Source organism: Manis pentadactyla, chromosome 1, assembly GCF_030020395.1.
Source record: "Manis pentadactyla isolate mManPen7 chromosome 1, mManPen7.hap1, whole genome shotgun sequence".
Classification (NCBI taxonomy): domain Eukaryota; kingdom Metazoa; phylum Chordata; class Mammalia; order Pholidota; family Manidae; genus Manis; species Manis pentadactyla.
In genome coordinates this window covers 218,778,688-218,803,618 of record NC_080019.1, presented here as the reverse complement: position 1 = coordinate 218,803,618, position 24,931 = coordinate 218,778,688, and the positions used below count along the sequence as shown (strand labels likewise).

Genomic DNA, 24,931 nt, shown 5'->3' with positions numbered 1-24,931 from the left:
GCCTCAGGAGCACAGATAGAAGCCTGCCAGTTTTTGCAAACAAACTCTTTGCAATCACTGCAGCTAATATGTCAACAAATTACCATTAGAGTCATACCTCCTGAAAGTTCAAAAAGAGATTTCTGATTAGACAAGAGATAGAGAGCCTTTATCTTTTATTTATTATTAGCCCACAGGTCAGGGCTTAAGACTACCTTCTCAAAGTAGCGACAATTTGGCTTAAAGTCACGAGGGCGCACTTCGCTCCTAATGAAATGTGGCATCTGGGTTTCTATTACCACACTCTCTTACTGACGTGGCTCTCTTTCTCTTTTTTGTTTCCATGCCATCTTAATTTTCAATGGAGAAATTAGTGACACACGACTGCTCAGTCATCAAAACTTGAAAGAATTTCATACGAGCCTCACATCACAAGTTATATAAATCGTCCCCAACAATTTGTTGATGGGAGGCTGGGCTAAAACTTACAGAGAACTAAATTTAGCATTCAGGGTGAAATATACCTTTTTCCAGAAACAGCCACAAAAAGAACGGAAGAAAAAAAAGGTAGAAGTTTATTATTGTTGTGGCTGCTTTTTCCTTTATTCGTCAGGATTACCTGAATCCCTGTCTCATTCTTGTTTCAGTTTCTTGGTATGGTTTCCGCTAATACATGGATGGCACTGATCCCTACGAAGTATTTTGATCATCGGTATTTCCTATAATCTGTGAACTGTACGCTGTCCCCAGGACGAGTACGTTGGCAGAGTGCTTCCCTCACACTACAGCGTGGCTTTTCACCTACCAGTGAGGGCAGGCAGGCGCTGGCCCCCCGTCACAGTGCCCAGCCCCACGGTGGGCGCTCAAGTCATATTAAGGCCATCTTCTTGGACACTTCCTCTGGAAGCTTCCCTTTTAGAACAAAGAGATGCTGACCAACTCTCCCCCTCCGATGGCATCCAAAGACCCTCTTTGCAAACACAGTCCACGGCAGCTACAAAGGGAAAGATGACTAGAGGGCATTTCTGACAAAGTTCACAAGCAATCTTTCTCAAAGAAAATGGTCCGGCTGAACTGGCTGTTGCTACAGTCTTCACACCTATGGGCGCCCAGCTGATCACCCAGGCCGCCCTCCGGGGAGAAATGCGAAGGTGGCCACTGGAGTTTCCATTGTCCCCTCAGAGGAGGATGGTAAGAATAAGGAGCAAAGGAGCAGCTCTTGTCACATCAAACAATAGCTATTTCTTCCGGGGATTGTTTTCACAGGCCCAGTGCACGTCGGAAATGTCGGCAGGACAACCTCCCTCTTCTGCTCAATGACTGCTAGTAACCTGAGTGACTCAATGCCTTGTTCCACCATTTAGAAAATGAGGAGATTTTTAACTTTTGTGTATTGGTTTACACAGCAGCGTTGACACTCCGGTCATTATGAGTGCACTTCTCATGTTCAGAGGAGGCCAGGAGACACACCAGGATGCTCACAGGCTCCTCCGAGAGTGAAGTTTCTACATTCCCTTTGGAGGGACATACCCAGACTCTTTCCTTGACTCCAACCACACTCATCCTATTTCTCTGAGCTTCCCTGGTTCTGTGTAATGAGTTATTTTTACCTCCTTCATCGGCAAAGTTGAGCCCAGTGGATCCTCCTCCACCCCCTCCGTCATTTCTCAGAAGCCCCCTATCCTTTACGTCTCTTACCTCCTGAAGAGTCATTCAACTTTCCTCTTGTACATTACTAATGAAAAATGTATCCCACTATCTTTTGGGCCAAAGGCCCAACCTCTTAAACCAAATGCCAAAGCAGCTTTATGAAGTAAATACTTCACTTATCCACACTCTCCAAATAATACGTGCTCGAACTCTGCATATACTTTACCTTTTTTTTTTTAATGTCTTCCTCACAGGCTACCTCTAAACTGCCCTCCTCAGATAAAACAATAGCCACACCTCAAAACTACAGCAGCCAAAGCTCTCCCTGTGCCGACGTGCAGACAATAAAACTGCCAGGTGGTACCAAAAAAAAATTTTTTTTAAACCCCATCATTAAATGGAATGTTGTTAAGAAATAGCTGTTTTATTTAACAGCTATTCATTTTTATTGAATAAACATTTTCTAGTATGCATTCTGTTAATTGACCTGACAGCATATGCTGTATATGGAGAAACTTCTAAACATTATGCTCTATGTAATATGCTTATCTGAAAAAGCTCTCATTTGCAGCAATATGGAAATAAAATTCTGCTTTCTAAAATTCAAGACTTTTAAAATGCATTAATCCATACAGTTTATAAAATTGCTCTGGACATTTTAAAATCCTTTCTTTGTGGAAAAAAACTCGAGTAATCAGTAATAGTATTTGTTGCTGAGTTTCATAATGGAGTGGTGTATATCCAATACTGAACTTTTACAAACCTCGAAATGGGGCAGGCTTAATAGGAAATAAAAAGCAGTTACGGTAGCAGGGAAAGAATTACTCAATGGCTAAAAGAAAATGTTTGGAGACTCTATCAAATTATATTATTAGAGAACTATTGTTACAATAGTTTCATGGCCCAGATATAAGTAGAGCTGAAACATGACGGAGAGAACACACTCAGTTTTGAGGAACGAAGCCAGTTTGTGAGTGTGCTGGCCAGGTCCTCCAGCTAATGGCAGCACCTGGCCTTGGCTGATGGCTTCTCAGTGATGACGGCACCTTCCAGACCAGAATCGCTAACTCCGCTTGCCCAGAGGGCACAGATGAGCCACACTGCCCAGTGGGAACTAGGGCAGAAGGGAGGGCTGCAGGCTCCCCAACTTAGGTAGCGATTTACCTCCCAACAAGTTGATGCCCTTCTAGGAACATCAGCCCAGGGTTACCAGATCTTCTGAGTCTTCAAGAGAAGATGGAAAAGCTAGATTTCCTCCATTTTTCTGTGTTGTCAACTACATAATTTTTTTTTAAACACTTCTGTTTGGACCCAATTTGCCCAACCTACAGACAGAAGCCAACATAGAAGTCCCTCACTCCGCTGTGAATCTTTGCATAAACTCTCCATTCTAAACAAGGCGGTTGCTATCATTTGTATTGTTGGTAATGTGGCTCAAACATGGGAAGGCTTACACTTATTTAGTTTAAATCCTGCCACTAGGTAAAAATTCTCCCTTTATCATCCAGGATCGTACTGGTGCAACTGGAAAAATCCTGTAACATTCAGTTTCAAGCAAAGCAGAATTAACTCATTTTTATACCAAGCCCTTTTAAGCCAGATCTTTTTGTTCCATGGACTTCTAACATATTTCACAGTTCTAATTCTCTTCCACTGTCCTGCATTAATCAAAGCTGTAACCCCTGTTGTCTTTGTACTACAGAATCAGAATGTGCCCCTGGCGAGGAATGGGGGCAAAGTCAACAGGAATTAAATTTCCGTGCAACTGTTTACTCAACTGTGGCCTGCAGTTATTGAAATTTTATCCATGGTTTTGTGTGACTCCCTCTGTAATGAGTTCAGCATGGCTGCGATGGTCTCGCCGCTGGTACTCTCACTTCAAGTAAAAACCTGGAGGATAAAAATGACGAAAACAACCCGAGAACATCATGTTGACACTCAGATCTCCCCAAATGGTTTAATTGTTGCCTTTTCCAGGCTGGAAGAAGACGCAGACAACTCTCGTCCTGTGAACCTTTTGCAATCCTGTGTATTTTTCTTATTTCATCTACAGGTTTTGCTTTCCCCTCAAATCCTGTTAAGAACATTATCGTCCATGTATGGGGGTCAAACCGCTGTCACTATTTTATTTTATAAGAAGGGAGAGGTCTGTCAACCACAGTATGTACAGTTTTAGCCACAAGGATAGCCCCAACTGCTTGCTTGCTTTCCAAAACGTATCAATGGAAAACAGATATAAAATGCCTAAAAAAATCTTAAAAAAGAATTTCAAAGTATAACCAAAAGCTACTGACCTTTGTATCAATAAGCCATACATTACCACACATTTTCTGAAGCATACACAGCCACGATAAAGGGTGGAGATGTGAATGACTAATTTTGCTACTCATGCTTTTTAGGGAAGATACTATTAAAATGCACTTTTATAACTTCCTTCTGGTGAGGCCACTTTTGCTGTTGCTGTTCTTACATCAGAAATGTGTATGTGTGCGTGCGTGCGTGTGCACACGCACACATACATGTGTATTGATGGTATACCTGTACAGTTTTTGGCTGGCTTACTACTTTGAGATTATGAATGATTTTCAGTTCTTCAAATAAAATTCAGAAGGAGTTAGTTGTCCATTTATTTAATTAATGTACTCATAAAACTAATCACTTGGGGTCCAGACCACAACGGTCAAGAGCCCCACCTCAACTGTCCCATAAAGCAATAATCCATCTTGGCTTCTGTATATGGTAAGAGCATAGACAATGATACTCCAAAATACCAACTAGTCATTCCCAGTATAACCATAAATATCTGAGAACACCACAGGAACAAATGTGTGGATTCCCTCCTACCACTTACTAATAGATTCTGCTAACAATCTTGTTGGTTAGAATTTGGTCATTTGCACTAACTTAAATGCACCAAATTTATACACAACAGACATCAGGCATCATCCATTCCAGCTGATGTAATAATGCCCAACATGTGGGCACAGCTAGGCCTGGGCTGCCAATAAAAGAGGGTTCACATCACTCAGAATTAAGACCTCAGCTTGTATCTTAGCTTCCTTAGGAATCCTTTCTCTCTGTTGTACCTTCCCAGCAGTTTCCGTTAGCCAAGTTGGTTACACCAACTTCTAAAAGACTAACAATCTAATGATTCGTTATGTTTTTACAAATTCTCAAGGAGAAGAGAAAACATTCCTCAGGGATTGTCAAAACCTCCATCCCTAGTACAGCATCCCTTTGCTTCTCTGATACAGAGTCCAAGAAAACGGTCTGAGAGGTCTGCTTTCCTCTTCTCTCATCCCCCTAACATTTCCTGTTACTTTTAGAAAGGCACTCACATGCACCATTCCTTTTTCACCTTTTCCCAAGCAATGCCATAACTATATATTGAATAAAAGAACCAAGAACTTAAAAGGAAACAAAAACTACCCATTATCATCAACATAAACCAATAATAGCTCCTGATTCCAAGAGAGGGATGGAAAAACAATTGTCAAGCAAATGCAATTTACTTATTTGAATCTTCAGCCACACTTTGGCCACAAAATAACATTTTCTGGGTCACCTTTCCCATTGGGAAATATTTTACCAGTCGAATATTCATAGGTACCTGCTTACATGCCTACCATGAATATAACAAGAACACATATGTCCCAATTTATGTGCATCTTGGAGAGCCACCAATAGAAAATAATTTAAAACATTAATAGGAGTTAGCCACATATCAACTGCCATGTGTATTCAAGAAAACATATGTAAATGGCCCCAATCCATGGATTCCTCCAGGTAGCAGGAAGCAGTTTCTTACACTGATGCCTGTTATTTACCGAGTTTTGCCAGTATTTCTATACATTTCTACTCTCCTTATTCACCAATTCATTTCTCTCTTACATGCCCCTATTTTATTTCCTACTTCATAAGCCTTAAAAAGCCTAATTATTATTAGTTTTTAATAGCAAAGGAAATCACTTCTTCAAAAACTAATTTTATTCCCAAGAGGAATTAAACTTTAGATTGACATGTTAGGGGCCAGGAGGGCATAGCCAAAGATCTACTCGATCTCATTCTCAACAACCATTCCCTAAGAGGGGACTTCCAAGACTTTGAACTCCCCAGGGCTTGAGGATTCGTTTCTTAAGCCAACTCTGGGACCCCGGGGTGCCAGGCTTGGAATATGCAGTTTACAATCAGACTGACAGGTGAGCATCAACATTCACAGTGGTTCAGTACAAAAACTAAGTGGTAGGACTGGCACTTTTCTTGATTTCCTCTTCTCCCATCCCCCTACAAATTGTTACTTTCAGAAAGGCCCTCACAGACACCATTTCTTTTTTCACCATTTCCCAAGAGACGCCCCCCCTGCGCAGCCCAATCCCAGGACCCAGTACCTGCTGCTGCACATGGGCCAGATCGGCTGCCCCCACGTCCACGGCCGCCGCCTCCCCGTTGGACCGCCCGTCCCGGAGACTGCCGCACTCTAACAAGTGATTGCCGCTGCTTGACCCATTCTGGATGGCTGGACCGTTACTTTTTGTCTCAGTCCCAGATTCTTGCATCATGACTCAAAAACCTGATAGAAGGATTTTCAGGAGGGAGCGGGGGAGAGAGAAAAAAAGCAGCTGTTAAAACAGTTGTTGTACAGAAGGAGAAGGGCCCTGCCTTCAATGTTGCCAAAATCTGTAAACAGTTGTCATTTTCTTTCACTCAATTTATCCTTCATTAGTGGTCCAGATCCCTAGTGTTTGAGTCCATGTTCAGGTCAAAATTCAAGTTTAAGTAGTATCGCTTTGAGTATGTGGTCTTTTTTGTCCCCTTAGAAAAAGTAAGTATTTCCAGGTGACCCTAAAATGGATGTTAAATTTTGGTGACTATGTCTGGCTATTCTGCCCAGAAATCAGTCAGTCTTTCTATACAGCATATTAGGTATATAACATTAAATTTCACTACACACAGGCGTGTCTGGTGGTGTTACACTTTTAGAGAAATAGCCCCCAAGTTCACTCTACCTGGAGATAACACACATTACTAGAAGGCCATCTTGGGTCATTTGGAATATGTAGTTTACAATCAGACTGACAGGTGAGCATCAACATTAGAGTAAAAAACCAAAAAAACCCTTAGAGTCAAAAACCAAAAAGCATTTCAAATATTCAAACTCCTTGGAATCATTCAGGTACTGACTCTTCAAAATTGGCCATTCCCATGAGAATGGCCACTTTCAGAGAGGGGGAACAAAAAAACTCCCCACTTTTCAGAAGGTAAATAAATTCAGATTCTGATCTTTGTCTTATGGTTAAAACTGTACTGAGAAATCCCATTCAAAGTTAGGTATTTCTCATGCTTGGATTACTAACCTCTAGCTTGGTTTTAAGGCCTGTAAGGTCAGTGCCTTCTTATATTTATTTTGGAAAAAAATCTTGCCTAGCATAGCCTGACCAAAGATAGGGCCTGGATTTGGAAGTACTAAATGTCTAATAAAACATGTATCGTACAAGATGAGCAGCCAGAGGCTATGACCTACATGCACATACATTTCGCATCCTGCCTGGTTACTCTCTAGACACAAAGGCATTATCCCAGGGAGCCGATCTCTCAGGAAAGGTGTTTGGCTCCAACAGACAGACAGCATTTGCTAATATCAATTGCTCACCATCTACTGATCACCAGCATCGTGAGAAGCCTTACTGCAGGTGATTTATATAAATTCTCCAGTTCAGTGCTGACGACAATCGCTATCCCCAGTTTGCAGGTGAGTAAACTAAGGCAACATGAGAGCTATTTCAATCTGCCCAGCATATCCCACAGCTCGCTTGCTAGAGTCAGGATTCGAACAAGTTCAGTCAGATGTCAAAAGTTCTTAAACCGCTTGTTTTCTTAAAGTTGCAAGCAGTGGGGGCCAAACAATGACAAGGGCAGGATCATGCTCCAAGTTCAAAGACCATGACTTCGAAAAGGAAAACGAGCATCAAAAGGAAGTGGACGATTCAAACATCCCAACTGAGAAATGCCTAAATGATTAAGACTTGAATGTGAAAATACCAATCGCAGATGAAAGGGCAGAAAACTTTCAACTGAAGTTTTTTTGAATCATGGAAATTCATATGAACAACAAGCGCCACAGATTTCTCCCCCACACATGAAATATGTGACCGCAGAGAAATTTAAACACTGTGGACATCATCAGAGAAGGTAGCCCTCTCATTAGGAACTGTGTTTAAGTCTCTTTTCTATAGATATGCACAAAAAACAGATTTTCCTGTCAGGGCATAGTATGATCCAACTTGACACAAATTTTATAGACCCAGAAGACATATTATTCTAAAGCTAATCCGATTCTGAAGGGGATTAAGAATAGCATTTTTTTGTTAACAGGTGGGAAGCAAACTCAGAAGAACAGCTGATTCACTCGCTGTCTTTAGATCAGACTTCCCTGTAATTATAGTCCTTTGAACACTGCATTCATATCCTTACTGTCTGCAGAAGAATGAATCTATGAAAAAACAACTAAAACTTTCTCTAACATGTAAGAACCAGGTGATATAAGTACCTTGGGCATCACTAAAAAAAGGAATTCATTTGTGAAATCAAGGGTTTTGTTCCTCCCCAAAGTTTCAGTTTCTGTTCCACAAACTAAGGAAAAGACAGGGTTTAGCTATTTAAAGGAGAGAGCAGTTACGTTTGGAAGGAAACACACTGAATGATTAGGACATGTCACCAGCTTACCTGAAGAAAACACACACAGAACTTTTGTTATCCTCTGGAGTGTCTATTATATCAGGGACTGGACCCCCAAAAGCAAAAAAAAAAAAAAAAACACCACTGCCTATACATAAACTCTATGTCTGCTCTCAAAATGGGACTTATCAGGTCAAAAATCTAGCCCTTGTGGTGCAAAGCTGCAGGAAGAGAGGCGCTTTCAAACCATGTGACCATCGGGACGCCAGACCTAAAGCCAGGTGTCTAAGAGGCTGGCCCTGCTACTGTGTCCTTGGTTTGGCACCATCGCAGTGGGTGGAGTCAGAACAATCTCCAATCCACAACTTGATGAGAGGGTTTTGCTCCACGCAGTTCCAGAGAAGGCTGCCAAGTCCTCCAGTTTAGCAGGCATCAAGCCAAGCAGCTTAGCTTGCGAATCAGGTTTGTGAGAGAGCAGGCTTTGCGACCAAAATTGCATGAAGGATTATTTTGGTTCGAGGATGTCCTTAATTAGTCGAGTACTAACAGTAGTATGTAGGTTGGAAGATTTAAAATTTCCCATGATCTCCCACACCAATCAGGAGAAAACAGCTTTTTTGAAAAGCACATGTGAAAAATTAGGAGTGTCGATGTCTAAGAACATTTCTAACAATATCTGGGGCTGGCAATAATTCTTTCTATGGAAGGTTCCAAGCCATTTAACAGGCCTTTCTATCTGCATCACGCTTCACGAACTACAGAACCCGCTGATGTATCATTCAGACTCGTAACCGGTCTCTGGGGGGGGATGCAAGGTGATGGCACCCCCATTTTACAGATAAGGAAACTAAAGCTCAGTGGTTTAAGGAAGAGATGCAGTCATAATCGTTCCCTATGTCAGACATGAACTTCTCCCTTCAATAAATGAGAGAATTTCCAACCTGCAGTCCTGTGCAAGGTGGTAAATGAGTGAATCAACAAAAAGAAAACTAGGTAATTCCAGAAAAGACGATGACGAGGTTGACAGGTGGAGACAGCAGAGCATATAAAATGCAAAGACCAAGGTGCCAGCATTCTTTAGCAAAGGGTGTTTGTCTTTTTCTACTGCGTTTTACTATTTTAAAGTCATCTGAAAGCCAGTCACCTTTTAATGGGAGGCGTCTATGTTCTCAAACACATGACACTGCACTCTTTCCTTACAGGGAGCTTATCCCAGGTGCTCAGTTTCTCTAACCTCCACTCCCCTCTGGGGCTCCCTGTCATCAATGAACTGCTTTGCTCCATGCCAAACTGAGAATAAGCAATGATACACAATCACCCAAAGTATCTCAACATGAAGACCTGGTACCCGGAGGACATGGCCACCCCATACCCACTGTCAGGTTCTTTCTCCAGAAACAAAGGCAACCTGCCCAGCAGCTTCCTCTTGCTCCTCCGAAGGAGCTGGGCCTGCTTCAGTCACATATGACCCATTCAATACAACCCTACAGAGGCTGATGCTACAATTACACGGATGTCAGAGAGCTCAGGACAGCCAAAATGGCCTGCTTCTCATTCTTGCTTGGAAACATTACAGAACTACTGATTTCAAAAAGATCGATTTTTGTGCTGGAGGGACTTGTAGAAAAGGATAAGAACTGAGTTTCTCGCGTGCTTATTTATTGTTGCTGCCAACAGAGCTGCTTTCTGGAAGTATTCTGGAAAATTCACAACGTCTAGGCCAATGTATTTATAGCAAATTAAAGCAATGCTTTATTATGATGATTATTTCCTTGGTTACAGTGTTGATGCTGAAAATTTAGGGAAAATAAAGCCCTTGTTATCATGCTTGTGAAAGATTTTAAGCTAACAAAAAGTTCAGTCTTGATTCCAGGGCAGTTAATTAAGGTTGACCAAGTCAGGCAGAAGTAAATTAACTCGGCTGATCAATTATTTATATGAAGCAGAATAAATGCCCTTAAAGAACTTGGTCTGTTCATGAAAGGATGTGTAAATTAAACTAAACATAGTTTTGTAAAATATATTTCTACTTCTACAGGGAGGAGAGAAGTTAATGGCAAAATCGCTTTTAGGAAAATGATTAGCGTGGTTACACGGTCCCCCAAGCCCCATCCCAGGCTAAAAGGAGGAATCCTCTTTCTCACTGTTCATCCATGGGCAGATGTTGGGAGCCACACAAAGACAACAAGATGGCCACAGTTCATGAGGTTCCTGCTTCACTTCCTGGAGATTAGCTGCGAGCCCGCGCGCGCCAACAAGAAAGCCCGCGCGCGCCAAGAGATACTCTTCTCCCCCTCCTTCCCCATTATCATATACCAATCAGAATGTAACTCGCTGCGCCATCCCTGCTATGCAGCCAATCCCCTGCTTACAAGTATCCTATGGCCCACTCTGCCCCTGAACACTGGTGTATATCTACCCCCGTCTTACAATAAAATTGGAGGGCTTGATCAGAATACTGTCTTGCCTTCGCTCTTCTCTCGCCCCCATTTTCTTTCAGGTCGGATCCCCCTCGTCCCCACAAATAACTAGGTCCCGCTGGACGGGACAAGTGGCGCCCAACGTGGGGCTCGAGGCGCGGATCCTTCGCAGGCGGACCCCCGAGTAAGATATCGTCTGGCCAGACCCCTTCTTGATGAAACAATAGGAGACGCCTTTCGCCGCTCACGGAGGTCGTCGTCCCTGGTGAGTACCGGCCGCCTTACAAGAAAATGGGAACTAAATTAAGTAAAGAAGCGGTCTTCATAAGAGACCTAAAAAGTTCACTTAGGGAGAGAGGAGTTCGAGTTAAAAAGAAAGACTTGGTAAAGTTTTTTATTTTTGTTGATGAAGTCTGTCCGTGGTTTATCATTAATGGCCCCGAAATTCATCCTAAAAAATGGCAGAAAGTAGGTAGAGATTTAAATGATTATCTTATCAAAAACGGCCCTGACTCTGTTCCTGTTTCAGTATTTTCCTATTGGGGTCTTATCAGAGATATTGTTGAAAATACTGACCCTGATAAACGTCAACTCTTGTCAGTGGCAGAATATTGCCTCCGCCCCCTATCTCGGGCGGCCTCAAAATCGTCTCTTTCGAGTGATCCCCCTGCCCCAAAATCAGCTAAATCCCCCTCCCCTAGCCCGACACCATCTTTGCTCGGTGCCCTCCATGATACCCCTCCCAAATGTTGCATTTATCCGCCTCTCCCTCGAGATTCGGACTTTGTCGATACACAAAAGGTTTTTCCAGTCGTGACTAAGAGCCAAAATGGCGAACCTTTAGATCCGGGAGACGCGGCCGAACTAGAAGACGAGGCGGCCAGGTATCACAACCCAGATTGGCCCCTTGCCGCCCCGTCGCTTAACCCCCCTTCTTACACACCCCCAGTTTTGAAAGGAGCCTCTTACACTCCCCCTATTCGGCCTCCCAATGTTTGCGCCCCGGCCTTTTTGCCCCCGTCGGCCCCTCCGCTACCCCCTCCGGCTCCCGGTCCTGTTAGCCCCCCTACCAGCACTGAAGACCTAATAGCACAGATAGTAGAACAAAGAATAACTTGCCATCTCCAAAAATTAGTTGTCTCCCAACCAGTTCGTCCCGCATTATATTCGCAAAGGGGCCTCTCTAAGAAACCGCTTACAGCCACAAAACCTAAAAAACAACCTAAAAAACTGCTCTTTCCTGTTCTTACCCGGGCCTCCGCCCGCTCTGGCCCCACCTCCACAACACATAGCCCGGAGGAGGGCGATCTTGAAAGCGACGGCGAAGACGCCCCTGCTGCTCAGGAAATAGAAAGTGAGGGAGAGGAGCAGGCTGAGCCAGAGCCGGCCGAGCCTGCTGATGGCCCTAGAGAATTTCACAAAATCCATTTCAAAAGCTTAAAAGAGCTGAACGCGGCCGTTAAAGCTTATGGCCCCAATGCCCCTTTTACCCTTTCTGTTCTTGATTCGCTGTCTCGAGGAGGACATTTACTCCCAGGTGAATGGCTGCGTATAGTCCAGGCTGTGCTTACCCGTGGTCAGTTTTTAACTTGGAAGGCAGATTTTGCTGACCGCTGTCAGACCATCGCTGCTGCCAATGTAAAAGACCCTCATTCCCCAACAGCGTCCTGGACTTTTGATAAGCTTACGGGACAGGGCAGATATATCTCTGAAACCAGGCAGCAGCGCCTTCCCCTTGGTCTTTTATCTCAAGTGAAAGATGCCGCTTTGGGCGCTTGGATATCACTCCCTGCTTCCGGGACTGCTAACACTCCTCTAACTAAGATCACTCAAAGCTCGCAAGAAGACTATAGCGAATTTGTTAGCAGACTGTTAGAGGCCGCCGAAAGGACCCTTGGTTCCGCGGCTGCCAATGATAAGATTGTAAAACAGCTAGCCTATGAAAACGCCAATTCGGCATGTCGAGCCGTCCTCCGCGGTAAGACTCGAGACAAAACTCTTGATGAAATGCTGAGAATGTGTAGAGATGTCGATCCTTTTACATCCAAAGTCCAAGCCCTTTTAGCTGTAGGTGCCGCTGTTCAAACTCCCCCGGCTTCTTATCCTCCTTCCTTCCCCAAGGGCGCACCGCCTATGCGTAACTGCTTTAAATGTGGACAGCCAGGCCATTTCGCTCGCCAATGCCCTACCACAGCTCCTCCTCCTAGAGTTGGGTCAGTCCCCGGTATTTGCCCTCGCTGCCATAAGGGGCGGCACTGGGCCAAAGAGTGCCGTAACAATCCAACAAATCCTTTTTACAGTACCACAAATCCTTTCACCCCCCCTTTTCAGGGAAACGGGCTGAGGGGCCAGCCCCGGGCCCCCCAGCCAATTCCATTTCAGCCGGCCTCGGGGAACAGCCTAGCTGTAGCACTCCCGCCCTCTATCGGGCCACACCCGGGAGTGCAGGACTTGACCTCTGTGCCTCCTCCTCAACAATATTAACGCCTGAAGAGGGAATTACAATTATTTCCACAGGAATTTATGGCCCACCTCCCAAAGATACTTATTTTCTAATTTTAGGGCGAGCTTCCACCACAATAAACGGCCTTATTGTCCACCCTTCCTTAGTTGACAATGACTATACTGGAGAAATAAAAATTCTTGCTAGTGCCCCCCAGTGCCCTGTCAGCATTATGAAAGGTCAGCGCCTTGCGCAGGCGCTCCCCCTCCCTTTAAGTACATCTCACCCTGCTATTCATAAGCAGCGAGGCTCCTCTACCCCAGGTTCTTCAGACTTATATTGGATCCAAGCTATTACTAAAGAACGCCCCACTCTTAAACTTAAGATCCAAGGAAAAGTATTTGAAGGAATTTTAGATTCGGGGGCCGACTCTACGGTCATATCTCAGGCTTCATGGCCCTCCAGCTGGCCCTTACACGCTTCCTTGACCCATCTACAAGGAATTGGGCAGTCAAGAAACACCTTACAGAGCTCACAGTTATTAAACTGGGAAGATGAAGAAGGAAATACCGGATTCATTCAACCCTTCGTAGTTCCTGGGTTGCCGGTAAATCTTTGGGGAAGAGATATCCTTTCTCAAATGAAGGTCATCATGTGTAGCCCTAGTGAAGTTGTAACACAGCAGATGCTTTCACAGGGTTACCTCCCTGGTCAGGGGTTGGGCAAACTAAAACAGGGAGATCCCAACCCGATACTGGCCACGCCTAAGATAGACCGCTCAGGTTTAGGGTTTGAAAAACATTTTTCGTAAGGGCCGTTGCTCCTCCTGCACTCCAGGCAGACAAGATTACTTGGAAAAGTGATGTTCCTGTCTGGATCGATCAATGGCCCCTTACCACTATAAAATTAAATGCAGCCATAGAGTTAGTGCAAGAACAGCTGGCTGCTGGACATATTGAACCTTCTACATCCCCTTGGAACACCCCAATCTTTGTAATCCAAAAGAAATCAGGCAAGTGGAGGCTCCTACAAGACCTCAGGGCGGTTAATAAGACTATGGTCTCTATGGGCGCATTACAACCGGGAATTCCCTCTCCAATAGCCATCCCTAAAGGGTATGTCAAATTAGTAATTGATCTAAAAGATTGCTTTTTCTCCATACCTTTGCATCCTGATGATTGCAAACGTTTTGCCTTTAGTATACCCATTACCAATTGTGTAGGGCCTTCTCCCCGGTTTCAGTGGAGAGTTCTCCCACAAGGAATGGCCAACAGCCCCACTCTTTGCCAAAAGTTTGTAGCCCAGACTATAGACCCCTTTAGGTTGCTCTTCCCCACTTTGTATATTATCCATTATATGGATGATATTCTTCTTGCCAGTCCTGACCAGCAACAGCTCTATGCGGCCAGTCAACAGCTAGTCACTGCCCTCCGAGATCGAGGACTACAAATTTCCCCAGAAAAAGTCCAGGTCCACCCCCCCCAACTATTTTTAGGCTTTGAATTATTTTCTAATAAAATCCTCACTCAAAAAATTCAGTTAAAGAGAAGCTCCTTAAACACTCTTAATGATTTTCAGCGTCTGCTAGGAGACATCAACTGGCTCAGGCCTTATTTAAAGCTGACCACCGGAGAGTTAAAGCCCTTGTTTGATGTCCTACGTGGAGACCCTGATCCTTCCTCCCCCCGCTCGCTTTCATCAGAAGCACAAAGGGCATTAACCATTGTAGAGCGGGCTATTTCTGAACAGACCATTAGCTACTTCTCTCCACATCTAAGTTTGTGGCTGCTCATTTTCCCTACCCCCTTCTCCCCTACAGGAGTCCTTTGGCAAAACCATCCACTATTTTGGGTTCATTTGCCAGCCTCCCCCCCTAGAGTCTTAGCTACCTATCCTCAATTAGTTGCTGCCCTCTTACGTTTAGGCCGAGAGGCAGCTCTCAAGTTGTTTGGGAGAGACCCTGAAGTTATAACCCTCCCATACAATACATCTCAATTACAATGGCTTATTCAACATGATGATGATTGGGCAATTAGCTGCACCTCCTTCCAGGGGACAATAGACAATCATTACCCTGCAGACAGATTAGTCCAGTTCCTTCAAAAGACCCCGGTTGTCTTTCCCAAGAGGACTAAAACCACGCCAATTGCTAGGGCCGTAATGGTGTTCTCTGATGGGTCCTCCTCCGGTATAGCCGCTTTCAGTATTAATGGGCAAGTTACTCGAATACAGACAGACCTCTCTTCTGCACAACTTGTTGAACTAACTGCAATAATCAAAGTTTTTGAGCTTTTAATAGATGCCCCCTTTAACCTTTACACTGACAGTGCCTATGTAGCAACCTCTGTTCCCCTATTAGAGACAGTGCCTTACATACGTCCCTCTACAAATGCTTCCCCCCTATTCGCAAAATTGCAAAAATTAATTCTAAACCGCGATGCCCCTTTTTTCATCGGGCACATACGCGCTCACACTGGCCTTCCAGGGCCGCTTGCCAAAGGCAATGACAGAGTTGATCTGGCGACTCAATTAGTAGCCTCTGTCACGTCAGACTCACCCTTGGCTGCAGCCCAACGGGCTCATGAACTACATCATCTCAATGCTCATACTCTTAGACTCAAATTTTCAATCACCCGAGAACAGGCCCGCCAAATAGTTCGGCAATGTCAAGGATGTCTAACTCTCCTCCCAGAGCCTCATAACGGAATCAACCCCCAGGGGTTAGTTCCAGGAGAGATATGGCAAATGGATGTCACTCATTACCCTCCCTTTGGTAAATTAAAATATATCCATGTGTCTATTGACACATGTAGTGGTTTCCTATGTGCATCCTTGCAAACGGGAGAGGCAACTAAAAATGTTATTACCCATGTTCTCTCATGCCTGGCATATCTACCACCACCTAAAATCTTAAAAACTGACAATGGGCCTGGATACGCCAGCTCTAGCTTTAAACAGTTCTGTGCGCAGTTAGGTATTAAGCACATAACAGGAATTCCCTATAATCCCCAAGGCCAAGGCATTGTTGAAAGAGCCCACTTAACCCTTAAAAACATGTTATTCAAACTTCAGTCGGGGGGAGAAGTACTCTATCCGAAAACAGGTAATGCAAAGACACTCCTAAATCATGCACTGTTTGTTCTTAATTTCCTTACTTATGACTCCGCGGGTAAAACCGCTGCTGATCGCCTTTGGCATCCCTCCACGGCAGATAATTATGCACAGGCTATGTGGAGAGATCCGATGACCAACACATGGCACGGGCCTGACCCTGTGCTCATATGGGGGAAAGGACATGCTTGCATATATGATGCTAAGGCACAAAATGCCCGATGGCTCCCAGACAGGCTCATTAAACCTCTAGACACAAATAAAAGCAAAACCAATACTAATTCCAGTCCAGGGCATGTTGACCCCTGAGAAGCCTTCCCTTTCTGTTTATTTCAGGAGGCAAGAAGTGGATCCACGCATCTCATGTGAAACCCGTTGTGGAGAGCCCAATCTACCAAGAATCCTCTCCAGCTCAAGATCAGCAGAACGCCCCTAAGATGATCGCCTTCGAACTGTGTGCCATTGTACTGGTACTGTGCTCCCTTCCCCCAGGCAGATGTTCCAGCCCACAGCAGTCTCACAACTTGACCTGGGAGGTGATCAGTGGGACAGGGAACGTAGTTTGGAGTGTGTCAAAAATAGCACACCCCTATTCCTGGTGGCCAGACCTGTACCCCGACCTGTGTACATTAGCAATAGATGCAGCCAATTGGGGTTTGGAAGGACACACAGACTTCCAAAAACCCCCCTCCTCCCCTGGGAGCCTAGGATCGCCCCCTTGGGGAGGATGCGGAGAACCCAGCAAGAGGAGAGAGTTGAAAACCCTCACTTTCTATGTCTGCCCTGGTTACCATCGTAGCCAGGCCCTTAATTGGAAGTGTCAAGGATTATCAGATTTTTACTGTGCAAGCTGGAGTTGTGAGACCTCAGGTGACACCTACTGGCGGCCCTCCTCCTCATGGGACCTTATTAAAGTCACTGCTAATTACACCCACTCAAATCGGGGCAACGATGGCACGTGCAATACATGGTGTCACCCGTTGCGTATCGAATTCACCAATCCTGGGAAACGGAGTACTAGTTGGACAACGGGGGCCACATGGGGACTGAGACTCTACCAGAGTGGCTATGATAATGGAGTCTCGTTTACAATCAAGCTTAAAGCAGAGCCTCTTCCAGCTGTCCCAGTAGGACCCAACGCTGTCTTGCGAGACCAGCCGCGTCTCCCAGCCCCGCCCGCGCCAACCCTAGCCCCACCTGCAGACGCTGCCCCCCCTTCCTTCGCCTCCACTCTTAACCGACCCACCTTCCTTCCTAGCACCGGATGGCGCTTTCTCAACCTCCTTGAAGGAGCTTTCCGAGTTCTAAATACCACCAACCCAAATTCTACCGAATCCTGTTGGTTATGCTTTTCCTCTTCACCTCCTTACTATGAAGGACTAGGATTGTTAGGCAATTTTAATAATACGACCAGCCACGAAGCCTGTAGCTGGGGCTCGCAAAAGTTAACCCTGACTGAGGTAACTGGAAAAGCTACATGTTTAGGAACAATTCCCTCAACCCATAAAAGTCTGTGTAATCACACCCTACCTATAGTTTCCTCAGGCGAGAACAGGTATCTAGTCCCTCCCCGTCAAGGATGGTGGGCTTGTAACACTGGACTAACACCGTGTGTTTCCACCTCTGTTTTCAATTCCTCCCATGATTTCTGTGTTATGGTTCAACTAGTACCAAGGCTTATATATCATGATGATTCCTCATTTGTCACTGAGTTCGACCCTAAAAATAGGTACAAGAGAGAACTAGTCTCGTTGACCCTAGCCACATTAGTGGGAGTAGGAATTGCAGCAGGAGTGGGAACAGGGACAGCTGCCATCATCCAGGGGAACCAAAACTATGAAGGGCTGAGAATCGCCATTGACGACGATCTAAAAACCATAGAACAATCTATTACCAAACTTGAAGAATCTCTGACTTCCCTTTCTGAAGTCGTCTTGCAGAATAGACGGGGGCTAGATCTACTGCTCCTAAAAGATGGAGGTCTGTGTGCAGCTTTAAGAGAAGAATGCTGTTTTTATGCAGACCACTCCGGAATAATAAGAGATTCAATGTCAAAGCTTAGAGAAAGGCTAGACCAGAGAAAGAGAGAGCGAGAAGCTAGCCAAAGTCCCTTTGAGTCCTGGTTCACTAAGTCCCCATGGCTCACAACTCTGATCCCCACCATCCTTGGACCCTTAGCAGGACTCCTCCTTTTAGTGTCTTTTGGCCCTTGGGCCTTAAGAAAACTAACAGCCTTTATTCGAGAGCAGGTTGACCAGCTCGTCAAGCCAGCAGTTGCTGTTCATTATCACAGACTTACAGCCTGTGATGAAGAGTCTAATACCGAGCCAACCAACGCTCCCGGTCTCCAGTTCTCAACTTTACAGGCACCTCAACCATGGTACCATCGATTCTGGCACCGTAATTAATGTGGCCCATATGCTGGTCGGCCAGAACCAGACATACCCCATTACCATTTATGAGGGTATGGGCATCGAGATGAGTGCGAGACAAAGTACCGCAAGGGAGGGTTCTTCCTAGAACCTCTCTGGTCCTCCCTGAGAATACGCCTGGCTTGCATAGAGGTTGGTATCCATATGTACATAAAGCCTTGATATATTAAGATCAATTTGGCTTTTAGCTCTGCCTCTCCTCCCTAAAAGATACCGAGAGCATTTGCGAAATGTTACCCTGCTGGAGGAGCCAGGCCTCTATTCCCTCACTCGATTAAGGCCCACCTTTCTGAAATAAATAGAAAGGGAGGAGATGTTGGGAGCCACACAAAGACAACAAGATGGCCACAGTTCATGAGGTTCCTGCTTCACTTCCTGGAGATTAGCTGCGAGCCCGCGCGCGCCAACAAGAAAGCCCGCGCGCGCCAAGAGATACTCTTCTCCCCCTCCTTCCCCATTATCATATACCAATCAGAATGTAACTCGCTGCGCCATCCCTGCTATGCAGCCAATCCCCTGCTTACAAGTATCCTATGGCCCACTCTGCCCCTGAACACTGGTGTATATCTACCCCCGTCTTACAATAAAATTGGAGGGCTTGATCAGAATACTGTCTTGCCTTCGCTCTTCTCTCGCCCCCATTTTCTTTCAGGTCGGATCCCCCTCGTCCCCACAAATAACTAGGTCCCGCTGGACGGGACAGGCAGAGAAAGAAAAGATAACAGAAGCTGTTGGGGGGAAAAAAAAGGAAGGAAGGAGGAAAGGAGGAAGGAAGGAAGGAAGAGAGGAAGGTGGGAAGAGAGGGAGGGAAACACTAAGAATGGGGCCACTATGTAAATTTCTGTATTTTAGAAAGACTGAACATGTGGCTGTTCCTTCACGATCAATTAAACTCCACACAGAGTTGGTAGACTGGACAAGAACGAGGGGGGAATCTGGCAAGCTCTGATTCCGAAGGAGGTAGGTACTCTTTAAATTCCTTCTGCTGCATCCTGGAGATTCAAAATCCTCAACATTCGTGTCCATGCCATTCCAGGGAAGAAGAAAAACTTGTCCGTATTAGGCTATAAAACATGCATCTACTGCTGGGTCTCATCAGGTAAATGAACTGGTTCCCTTTAAATGTGAGAGAAGGTTTACTTAGTAACACAATACACACAGAGAGTTTTAAGGGACAAGGTGCGGCTGAGCAGATTTTTCTCCTCTTGCTGGCAACAGCGGGGTGGCCTGGGACCCTAAACCGTCTCCCTACTCTTGTGGGTGCTATTCTCATTCAAAAGAGACAGCGACTCAAGAACAGGGAGCTCCCAGATGAGAGGCAGTCTCTCAGCAGAGTGCTGGCACAGTGGGGCCTCATATTTCCCAGCGTGTGGCATGGACTCTGCAACTGTCCGTCCTTCACCTGACAACATGCCGTTGGAGCAGGTGGCAGTGAGGACATCACGGGCTGGTGGAGGGGTGGAAATGTCGGGGTTAAGGAAGAGGATGAAGAAACGGCCTGATGGAGGCGCCCCAGCTGGCCCCGAGATGCTGGCTCTCTCTACAGAAGGGGGTTTCACAGCACATTCTTACAAAACACAGGGTGGAGGAAGGAGCACAAGAGAAAGAACACCAGCTGATTAGCTCTCTATCTGAGGTCGCGTCGACGATTGTGAATGAACCCTTCAGACACCTCCGGCTGTCTAGCCACTGCCCCCACGGGCAGGGGTCCCATGTCCTGGAAAGACCATTCAAGAGCCAAGTTTAGGAAGAGAAGGGGGGTCTGCCGACTGTTAGGAAGGCACCATCTCCAATACCAAATTTTCATAATTATAACAGAAAGGCGTAAATTTTCTAATGCATGGCAGTTCAAAAAGTAATCAAGGGAATGAGCCGGAGGGCTATTTTAATGTATGCAAAGCTAGTGACCCACAGCAAATGGGAGGTAAGCTACAATGAATGCAAAGTAATGCACACGTACTGAAGTCCTGGTCTGATGAGGGACGGCTAAAATTAACACCCAATTAATTTCCGAATTGACAAACAAATGAAACCCATAAATCTACTTTCTCATTAATTTTCTTGTGGTATAATTTAAAGCAGTAATATGAGGGCAAAAACCGAGCATTATCCATCATAAATATCAAAAAGATAGCACTGTAACACCATAAATTATGCATATTACCTGTTGTTAAAAATGATTTATGTATTATCAACTTTATCGTGCACTGTAGATGTCTAGATCTGTCTTTAAAAATCTGGAATTTCATTCAGGACTTAGGAGGGAAAAAATTCAAGAGCAATGACATTGTCAAAAGCATGTTCAAAAAAAGAATGTGGCCCCTTATGGAGTCATCTGGGAGACTGGAAAAAAACTGGACTCTTTCCAGATCTTAGGTTAATAGAGGTGGAGAATATCATGGAAGTGATAGGCTGGGCCTCCCCGGGAGGACAAAGAATTCAGCTCTAGCAGCACTTTCCTGGAAAACACCGGCTCATGTGTCCAAACAGGAGCTTCTCATCTCTCCTTCCTTCAAGAATACAGGAGATGCAGGGCTTGGGGCTGGCAAGAATGGGTACAGGCAAGGATATGTCAGTTGCATCTCAGCCAGTGCGGGAGATCCTACAGCTATGCAGGTTCTGTGAAGCCAAGAAGCCTCAGATGGCAGGAAGCTCTGGGAGCAAATGAAGCTTGTTGCTAATGATGTCACGTTGTAGCTCAAGCTTCATATTTATATATCAAGCTTTATATTTATCAATTAAACAGAAGAAGAGGATTCAGAGTAAAATGATCTCCTTCCTCACCTCTCTACCTGAATTTCTTTAATTTGAATTAAAAAAATATTCCTTTAAACAAAACAGCAGCAGACTCACAGATTCCAAGAAGCTAGCGGTTACCAAAAGGGAGGGTAGAGAAGGGTGGGCGGGGAGGGAGGGAGAAGGGGATTGAGGGGTATTATGATTGGCACACATGGTGTGGGGGTGGATCATGGGGAAGACAGTGTAGCACAAAGAAGGCAAATAGTGACTCTGCGGCATCTTACTACACTTATGGACAGTGACTGCAAAGGGGTATGGGGGGAGACTGGATAATATGGATGAATGTAGTAACCACACTTTTTCAGGTGAAACCTTCTTAAGAGTGTATATCAATAATACCTTAATAAGAAAAAACTTGCAAAAAATATATATATTCCTTTAACATGAACTTGACTTTCAGGCACATCTTGCACCTATAGTCTCCCCTTGATTGCAGGGAGCTACGTCCCAAGACCCCAGAGGGTGCCTCAAACACACAGAGTACTTTTTTTCTATACATACATACCTACGATAGAGTTTAATTTATAAATCAGGCACAGAAAGAGATTAACAGTAACTAATAATAAAATAGAAAAATGGTAACAATATACTGCCATCAAAGTTATGTGCATGTTTTCTCTCTCCCTCTCAAAAACTTATTGCACTGCATTCTTCTTATGGGGATGATGTGAGAAGATAAAATGCCTACATGATGAGATGAAGTGAGGTGAATGACATACGCACTGGAACACAGCATGATTAAATGATAGAAAAATCCAAGCCCAAAGTCTAAATCAAATGAGATCAAGGGCCTGGGCTGGCTGCCACCTTGTATGCGCCTGCTTTTAAAATACTCTGATTCCTATACTTCTTTGGAATGACTAACCTTGTTGGGGTTCTGAAACTCAAGAAAATAACTTAAGCCATTAAATCATGTTAAGTCATAATAAAGGTAAGACTGGCCCAGTTGTAGAAAACTTAAAGGAAATTAATCAATGAAAAACTCCCAAAAGCCAGAGTGAGTGAACACTTTCTATAAATAAGGACAGTTTAGCTAGGCTGAAACTTACTATAAATAAGGACAGTTTCAGATAGACTAAAAATGGTAGCCAATAGAAGGTTTAATTTTCCCTGTAATTCACGACACAGAATAGAGTTAGAGGCATAGAGTGTTAATAAAAGAACGTTCCTAACAAAAAGATGGTCTCCCTTCTCTACCAGGCCTTCAAATATGAAGACAGAGACTTTATATTTCCAAGGAAAAGGGATTTCTGAATTCTAGCGCCAAGGCAGCAATGTTCCGAGAAGCTGTCGATGTTTCACTCTCACGACCTGCCTTAGTCAACCTTTCTTGGACTTACTATCATCTTTACATGACACCAGGGAGCGCAGATAGCAAGCACCCCCTGCCACAACTTAAAAGTTACAGATGTCTAATTCCTATTTTTGCAATTTCAGCTACTGTTGGTCTTGCTTTGTGTCTCTCCCAGTAGACAAGAATGCAAATGCTGGAATCGTAGCAACTGTGAGCAAGCTCTCGAAGTCAGAAAGAAGCTGCTCTAGGAAACAGAAGTACGAGGAAGAATGCATACCCACTCCCTGGCATATTACTCCGGACGAGCTCAAATAATCAAACATAGACCAAAAAGGAGCTTTGCCAATCCAGGGCTGGGCTGGGCTGGCTGTTTGCTTTGCCACAAGGAAGCCTCTGAAGCTCAGGGTATGGCGGGGCCAGGTGTTCTGGGATCTTAATTAAAATGCATTTTTACAGAACAAAATAGATTTTAAGTTGGAGAACTAACAAAGCCTGCTGAACTTTCATCAGCTGAATATGCAAACAGCTAAACTCTCGCCAACAGCCTGGTGGAATCAAGTGACTGACAGCCAGTTTAAAAAAATGTTTTTTTCCATCTCCACATTTAAAAAGTTTAATATACACGGGGCCAGGTCCCCAACATCAATTAATGAGTGGCATGTTCGATGACACACTTCACGTATCTCGTGCTTTGCCTCCAGCCCCTAACCGCTCTAGTGGCCAAAGAGAACAGTATTTTCTGAGCATCGTGGCAAATTAGTGAATGGCAGCCATCAGAAGTCGGCTGCTTGCATTTCTCCACTGTATGCAAGGACAATTACTTAATTTTATCCTTCAAAAACTCTAATATGCATATATGTATTTTCCCCCCAAAAGTTGCTCTTTCAGATATATTAACAGGCTTTTTCTGATAGAAAAGACCACCTTTTGCTGAAGGTCATTACTCGCCCCCAGCCTCCACCCGCAGCCCAGTCTGTGTTGTGTCCTTGTCATTTCCAGCAAATGCTAGCCGGCCCTGCCTAGTAATGAAACACAACAGGAATTCAAAAACAACAAACAACCATTAAAAAAAAAACAAAGATGATGTGAACTGAGTTTTCTCTGCTGTTTGCAAAACAGAGACTAAGGACAGGCTGATGTCCCTTCTTATCTTATGTGGCTCCCAGTGACCCAGGGACAAAAGTCACACACACCAAGCCACAGCGTCTACTTCACTTAAATAGAAATGAAAACGTGCATAAACTCATTTTAAAACAAGACAGGTAGGGTAACAGGTAAGCATTAAAACACTAGCTCTTTAAAAGTATCATATACATTAGTGCCCAATTAGGATGGCTCTGTTCATATCACAAAGGATTTCTTCACAACTCCCATTAGACTGAAAGTTGACCTCCCCTTTGCAAACTTAACAGAGTACATGCATCCTGCAGGATCACACAACACACGATGTACACACAGCAACATGAAACCCAAGGACTGTACCTTTCCAAGGTGACTGGCTTGTTCATAGCACTAGACTTTTCTCCTAGACCTTCCAAGTCCTTGTCCCACAAGAGTTTTCTAGCCATCTGATGTTCTATTCCTGAACTAGCAGCCTTTCAGGAGAGCTCTCTCCCTTCTGAAAAAAGCAAACAACTGCATAGATATCATTACACTAAGGAAATCTCTTAGAAAAACCAAACAACTTGCTAATCTCTCCAGACCCTTCATCCAAGCAAAAGATAAGAAAAGCAAACCTAAGTCTGTTTCAACCACATTCCAGGGACAAGTTCCCCTTTTTCTTTCTTTATCAAAATTCTAGCATTTAAAGGTTTTTTTTTTTAATGTGTGTGTTTTTTTTCTTTCAAACAGACCTTGCAGGACAAACTGCTGCTCACGCCCGCAAACAAAGCAATATTTATTTAATAACGATTGCTGCCATGGGTACAGTAAACAAGGGGCCCAGCATTTGTGTTTATGAACAAACACATCATCTTACAAGAGCAATTTAACATTAACCAGGTGGAATAATCAACAGATTTCATAGGTGACACCAGGGGCAGGACTAATGTAAACAGAACCAGGGAAGAGAAAGGGGCCACTCTTTGGGAATCAAGGTCGAGGTAAATGCATTACAGAGTAAACAGCT

The 24,931-nt window shown here is 44.5% G+C and overlaps 1 protein-coding gene across 6 annotated transcripts in view; it reads right to left on the bottom strand.

The window, feature by feature from the left end:
• FOXP1 (forkhead box P1) overlaps positions 1-24,931 on the bottom strand; it is a 568,729-nt gene that overhangs the window by 213,164 nt on the left and 330,634 nt on the right. For 5 of the 6 annotated variants that reach the window (XM_057507395.1, XM_057507378.1, XM_057507370.1 and 2 more), the window contains one exon: positions 6,018-6,199. In XM_057507395.1, coding sequence (XP_057363378.1) covers positions 6,018-6,188 — 171 coding nt within the window. In that variant the 5' untranslated portion in view covers positions 6,189-6,199. Of the gene's footprint in view, positions 1-6,017; positions 6,200-24,285; positions 24,417-24,931 lie in introns of those variants that run through there. The other variant, XM_036878335.2, reaches the window with a different exon arrangement.